Below are 7,476 nucleotides of genomic sequence, written 5' to 3'. Positions count from 1 at the left end.
GAGGTGAGGATTGGGGTAGTGCGATGGTGTAAGAAAAAAATCACTTTCTTAGAAATATAAATTAAAAAAACAATTTTTTGGGGGAAGGAGGGGGGTTGGGGTTGGTCGGGCTAGGGCATGGGGAAAAATTATTTTTTATAAAAAAAATAATTTAGAAAATATTTTAAAAAAAATTATGGGGTAGGAGTAGGGCGATGGTGTTGAAAAAATTATTTTTCTTCATTAGAAAACTGATTTATTACTACAATTGTTTCAAGATGAAAAAAGAATATAATTGAAGTAACTAAAAATATTAAAAGTAAAATTATAAATACTAGGATTAAACATCTTTATGGGTCAAAGTTGGGCATCATTATGAGCCCATTTGGGTTGATGATTTGTGATGGGTTCACTTGGGCTAGCCCAAATTAGCCCATCTTTAAAATCACTCTAACCCAACCCATTACAACATGGGCGGGTTGGGCGGGCTAAATGGGTTTGGGCTAATTTTGCCACCCCTAAAGAGAACTGTGGGTTGGCATTCACAAAGTTGAATATTTGAGATATTAGAACTAGGAGTGAACGTTCGGTATTCGATTCGATATTTTCAAAGTTTGGGTTCGGTAATTTGGTAATCAGTATTTGAACATAGATACCACATACCATACTTATAAAAATCAGTTCGGTAATTCAGTAAACGGTAAATTAAACTTCGATTCGGTACGATATTTGGTAATACCATATTAAAGTTGGAGATGTGCAAATATACATTTAAACTTCAAAGAGTATATTTAATAGAAACCCTATTTAGTATTCTTTTTGTTGTTTTTTACGAATATATTACCAATGTTCAAGAGATTCTTCGAGATGACTAATAGTATTGTCTATTGGGTTGATTAGACATATCGTATTATATATATATATATATATATATATATATATATATATATTCGATATTCGGTAAATATCGAATAACAAAAGGTATTAATATCTTGTACCAAACCCAATCCCGGTTACCAAAATATTGAAATTTTACTTCCAAATACCTTACCAAATACCGAATTATCGAATACCAATTACCAATTTTTTTGATTCGGTTCGATAATTCAGGTTTTGGTATTTTATGTCCGGCCCTAATTAGAACAACTGCATATGAAAAGGTCATACGAATTTAGTTGAAGAATATATCTTAACTTCATTGTAATTCGGGTAAGATTGTGCTTCCATTTTTCAAGAAATTATCAATCGGGAGTGTTCAAGATTCATCAATTTGAGGTTGCATTATTCCCCTTCAACTTTTTTGTGACTCATTGCATATACTAAAATTAATTATATCATTTTAAAACAATTTTACTTCGTTGCATGTGTCCAAAAATTAGTAAGGAGATGACCCAAGAATTTTACTATTTCGATTTTCCTAGTTCTTGGGAACATCATAGCTTCGAATTTTTATGCTTTGGTCTCTTCAGTTGATCTCCTTTCTAACGCGCGCACATTTTCTTTTTTTCCTATTACGGTGTTGCATATCATAAGGTATGGGCTTTATGGAGATCGTCACATTGTCCTTGTACCTGTTAATAGAACTTTATTGAAAGGAAGAAAGGCTAAGGTTTACAATATAATCTGAAAAGCCCTAAGACTAACTAAACAAAAGTAGGCTATATATACATAGCCAATAACCTAAAGGTCCATCAACTAAAGGCCCAATAACATATGGGCTAACATCCCCCCTCAAACTCACAATGCAACAGCAATAAGCATTGAGAGTTTGTCACACAAAAAACGAAATCGAGACGCCGACTGAGCCTTCGTAAAAAGGTCAGCAATCTGCAAAGACGATGGAACAAAAGGAAGCGATATGGTCCCGAGCTGTAAATGATGACGGGTGAAGTGACAATCAATCTCAATGTGCTTCGTACGCTCATGGAAGACAGAATTCTTTGCAATTTGTACCGCACTTTTGTTATCACAATGCAGGGGAGTAGGCATAGAAATGTGAACCCCCATATCTGCAAGAAGCCATCGTAACCAAATAATCTCACATGTAGTCACAGCCATAGCACGATACTCAGCCTCCGTGGAAGATCTAGAGACAACATCTTGTTTCTTGCTCTTCCACGAGATTAAAGAGTCTCCAAGAAACACACAAAAACCAGTGGTGGATTTACGATCATTGCGATCTCCATCCCAATCAGCATCACTATAGGCTCGCAACTCGAGAGATGACGTCGAGGGAAACAAGAGATTCTGAAACTGAGTGCCACGAAGATACCTTAGAATACGAAGTACAGCTCCCCAGTGCACAGAAGTAGGAGCAGTAACAAACTGGCTAACAACATGAACTGCATGTGCTATATCTGGACGAGTAACCGTAAGATAAACCAAACTACCCACAATAGTCCGATAAAGACTCGGATCTGATAATGGAACACCATCACTAGGAGAGTAACGTGCATTGGTTTCAAGGGGAGTATCTACAGTCCTGTTGTCAGAAAGACGCGCCCGTGTAAACAAGTCAGATATATACTTAGTCTGAGAAAGAAGATACCCTTTCTTAGACTGAGCCACCTCAATACCCAGAAAATAACGCAGCAAGCCCAAGTCCTTCATTGCAAATCGATGAGCCAAATCATACTTCAATAACTCAATACCACTATGATCATCACCAGTAATAATCATATCATCTACATATAAGGACAATAGAATTCGCCCTGCACTTGTACATCTAACAAACAATGCTGAATCATGGTTACTCGGGACAAATCCAAGGGAAGTAATAACAGTGGAGAATTTCTCAAACCAAGCACGAGGGGCTTGTTTGAGACCATATAAAGCTTTTCGAAGCCGACAAACTTCACCTGGCTGGTGGTCAATACCTGGGGGAGGAGTCATATAAACTTCCGCGTGGAGATCACCATTCAGAAAAGCATTCTTGACATCCATCTGAAATATCTTCCACTGTCGAACGGATGCAACAGCAATCATAGTGCGAACAGTCGTCATCTTTGCTACGGGGGAAAAAGTCTCCTCATAATCCATACCATATTGTTGTGAATACCCTTTTGCCACAAGTCTTGCCTTGTATCGCTCAACAGACCCATCAGATTTTGTTTTTATCTTATACACCCATCGACAACCAATCGCATGCTTACCAGGTGGGAGAGTAACCAAATCCCATGTATGTGTATGATGAAGAGCAGCAAGTTCCTCGGCCATAGCATTCTGCCAAAGAGGATCAGACACAGCCTCTCTATACGACTCAGGTTCAGACAAATGATGTATGTTTGCAATAAAGGAAGCAAATGAGGCTGAATATGTAGAATAGTAAAAATCTGGCAGTTTGGTGGACTTACAAGGTCGAGTAGACCTCCTCAGAGGTGGTGGGTCTCCAGTCTCAACAGTCGAAGGAGCAGACTCAGGCACAGGCGAGGCTGAAGCACTATCAGGTGGCACACCAGATGGCATGGATGAATCCGGAACTGGAACCTCTATGTCAATCCCAAAGGGATCAATAAGCCGAATATCTGACTTTGTCACATCATGGGTTTTAGCTGGAATGGAATAAAAAGGAATATGTTCCAAAAAAGTGACATGTCGTGAAACATATAATTTCTGACTTACAGGATCATAGCAACGATAGCCTTTTTGTCCAATACCATACCCCAAAAACACACATATAGCTGATTTTGACCCTAACTTATTTCGTTCAACATGAGGACGAAGAACAAAGCAAGTACATCCAAAAACTCGTAATGCAGAATAATTCGGCGGGTGACCATATAGTTTCTCAAACGGAGACATCCCTGAAGTCAATGCAGTAGGAATACGATTAATCACATATACAGCAGTTAGAACTGCTTCTCCCCTAAAAATACTAGGAACCTCTGCAGACAAAAGTAAAGAGCGTGCTGTCTCAACAATATGACGATGTTTTCTTTCTGCCAGACCGTTCTGCTCAGGAGTGTCGGTACAAGATGACTGGTGTATGGTACCATCAGAGGCAAGTAACTGAGTGAAGTCATTAGAGGTATATTCACCCCCTAAGTCACACCTGAAACACTTTATCACAGCTGAATGTTGTGTTTTAACAAGGGCTCTAAAGTTGTTGTAAATGCCAAAGAAATCAGATCTGCGTTTCATAAGATACACCCAGGTATAACGAGTATAGTCATCTATAAACGAAACATAATAGGTCGATCCACCCTTAGTGGATACTGGCGCTGGTCCCCATACATCAGAATGAATAATATCAAAAGGAGCAACAGAATAAGACACACTTTTATTAAACGGTAAGGCAGAAAATTTTGCCAGTTTACAACCACTACAATCTGAAATATCACTAGTGTTCACATGACCCAAAGCACCACTAGAGACCAAAAAACGTAAACGTGAAACTGACACATGTCCTAATCTGGAATGCCAAAGATAAAACTGAGAAGACAAAGGACTCAAACGAAAAGAAGATAAATCTATGCTAGAGGCAGCAACTACAGACACTTTGAGATTCTCCAAGACATAGAGTTCCCCCAACCTACGGCCGGTCCCAATCACCCTCTGAGTGTGTTGGTCCTGTATAACACAAACAGAATCAGAAAAAAACACCCAATTACCAGCCTTACACAACTGACTGACCGAAACAAGATTTAAAGCAAGTTTGGGAATGTAATAAACATCAGAGAGGACAATGTGAGGGGTAGTAACAGAACCAACACCCTCGACTGACATAGGTACAGCACTCGCGGACATAACAGAGATTGGTGAAATGGGTGACAAAGAACCAAACGATGACAAATGAGGGGACATGTGATGAGACGCACCAGAATCCAATATCCACAAGGAGGAAGGAATACCTGAGGTACTAGAAGAAACTGAACCCGAATGAGACATAGATGCTGACATGGCCGTAGGATTAGAAACGAAGAACTGTCTGAACTGTTCGAAAACCTGGGGATCCAACGCAGAAGGTGGCATAGTGCTAACAGACTCAACATCTACAGATGGTGCAGCAGCAGCGAACTGTGGAGGACGAGATGACCACGGAGGAGCACCAGAGGAGCGTGACGGAGACTTTTGCTGCCCATATTTCTGTTGCTGCCCAGATTGAGGCTGTTTGACCTTGTTAAGTAACAACGGACACTGAGCCTTCCAATGATTTTTCTGTTTGCAGAATGCACACTCATCAAATGCAACTTTAGGAGATTGTCGAGTCTGAGTACGGGGTGGCCTAGACTGATCAGTTGAAGCAGCAAACACGACAGGAGTAGTAGTTACTTTAGACCCTTTATCCACTTGAGACTTGATACGAGTCTCCTCTGCAATCAGTTCATGAACCACAGAATCAACAGTAGGGAGGGGAGATCGATGAAGGATTGTTCCACGTAGGCCCTCAAAGTCAGAACGGAGTGCCATCAAAAACTGAACCAAGCGTTGCTCTTCCCGTCTAGCAATGTACGGCCCAAAACCTTTTAACTCTGCAGATTCAGTAAGTGCCAATTGATCCCACAAATCCGACATGGCAGCATAAAAATCTTGAATACTGAGATCATGCTGTTGAAGAGCACGGATATCATACTCCAACTGGTACTGCTTAGCAAAATTAGACTGAGTGTACAGTCTTTCCAAATGATCCCAGACCTCCTTTGCTGTGTCATACTTAGCCAATTGCATACCAATTGACTGAGTTACAGAATTGTTAATCCAAGTGATAATCTTGGAGTTATTAGTTTCCCATAAGTCCACCAACAAATCAAAATTTTCAGTTTTATCATCGATAGGTCTTGGTTTTACTCCAGTGATATAACCCCACATATTCTTCCCACGAAGAAAATTCTTCATGACATAACTCCAATAGGCATAGTTCTTACCATCTAATTGAGTACTAATGGACTGGAGAGAATCATCCTTTCCAGTCATTGTAAACACAGCAACACACAAACAATTCAAAAAACAAAAAGATGCAAAACCCTAGGTTGAACAATTCCGAACGAACAACAATGGCAGCAAGCAAAAGAACGAAAGACGAACAATACCAGAAAGCAAACGAAGACAGCAACAAATCAATCCAACCAAAAACCCAACGAAAACAGCAAACGAATACAGCAGCACCTCAAAAAAAAAAAAAAAAAAAAATTCGGGCCTCCGCCCCGAACCTCGGACGGGGGCGCGCTGCCCCCCGTACCCCCCCAGCGAACTCACCGCGGAGTTCGATCCGCGCAGTAGGTGCCTGCTACAAAATCTTCAACCAACAAATCAAAGGACATGGATCGAACTAGCTTTGATACGCTGTTAATAGAACTTTATTGAAAGGAAGAAAGGCTAAGGTTTACAATATAATCTGAAAAGCCCTAAGACTAACTAAACAAAAGTAGGCTATATATACATAGCCAATAACCTAAAGGTCCATCAACTAAAGGCCCAATAACATATGGGCTAACAGTACCCAGCTCGTACCAATTACTCAGGGCAAGTTCTCTGTTTGTGAAGCAAGTTGAGGGAAGACATAATGGCAAGAAAAGAGTTTCCTTTTGTGGGTTCTCAGAGGAGCCTGAATTGAGTATCGAAATCAAATGGAACTTGTCGAAATTTGTGATTGTTGGATCTTACCACCACAAGGTTAGCATGAAAAAGATATTGTGCTTTCAATTGAATTCGGGGGATTTCTCACAAAGGCTCAAAGCAGAATCAAATGGGTAGATCAAAGCAGCATTTTGGGTCAACTTGAAGTGTCTTTAATCAAAGGTATCAAGAACTTGGTATATGTTATATGAAAAATTGGAAACTGGATGTACCAACAAGCAAGCCTACAGGGGAGCGAAAACATGAAAAACGCAGTCAACAAACTCTGCTACACTTGATGTTTCCAATGGAACTCCATATGGTAATAGCCTTAAGTTGCACAACTGTGTGCTTTCTGTAACTATTTATATCCACTTAATCCGGTGTTGGGATGCTTTGCCAATACTTGTCCAGGCCCATTCATATCAATACCTCCAGACATGTCCATGCGAGGATTATATAAGCTCATTGAAGAAGCATTTTGTGGTAAACTCACCACCAAGAGAAATCCGTAAACATGTTCTACCTCCCCAATAGGTGTTCCATGCTTAACATCCTGTATATAAATTCAAAGGCATGTCACATGTTGGAATGCCATCCTCATTCCCCATAAAATATTTATCTAGATATAGACCCCTAATAGTCTCAGGTTCCATGAAAAAATCAACAAGATACATGTCGTTGAAGGGCTCAATTTCAATTTGATTTTCAGTAGAGTGACGATAAGAGACGGTGCAGTAATGTACCTCTCGTTGGGCATTGAAAAGTTGAACTTCACGGTGTTCAGGACCTAATAGCGTCTTTGTTAGGCATTTTGAGTAGAGCTTTTGATTGCGCCTCTGCACATACCTTGGGTAGCAGCTATGTAACAGGTCGTCGTACACCTTAGTGAAACAACATATGTAAGGAGAGTTTTGGGAGAAATTGTTTGGATCATCATTT

The 7,476-nt window shown here is 40.0% G+C and overlaps 1 protein-coding gene across 1 annotated transcript; it reads right to left on the bottom strand.

Annotated features, from left to right (window-relative positions):
* Nucleotides 1-1,884: 1,884 nt before the first annotated feature.
* On the bottom strand, nucleotides 1,885-2,913 carry LOC124889397 (uncharacterized mitochondrial protein AtMg00810-like; the record flags this gene model as incomplete). Its single annotated transcript, XM_047401059.1, has 1 exon — nucleotides 1,885-2,913. A coding segment is annotated over one exon (1,029 nt), but the record flags the coding sequence as incomplete, so codon positions are not given.
* Between the last annotated feature and the right edge of the window lie 4,563 nt (nucleotides 2,914-7,476).

The sequence above is a fragment of the Capsicum annuum genome, chromosome 12, assembly GCF_002878395.1.
Source record: "Capsicum annuum cultivar UCD-10X-F1 chromosome 12, UCD10Xv1.1, whole genome shotgun sequence".
In the NCBI taxonomy this organism is placed as follows: Eukaryota; Viridiplantae; Streptophyta; class Magnoliopsida; order Solanales; family Solanaceae; genus Capsicum; species Capsicum annuum.
Note: the sequence above shows the minus strand (reverse complement) of the source record. Positions and strands in the feature narration are given on the sequence as shown.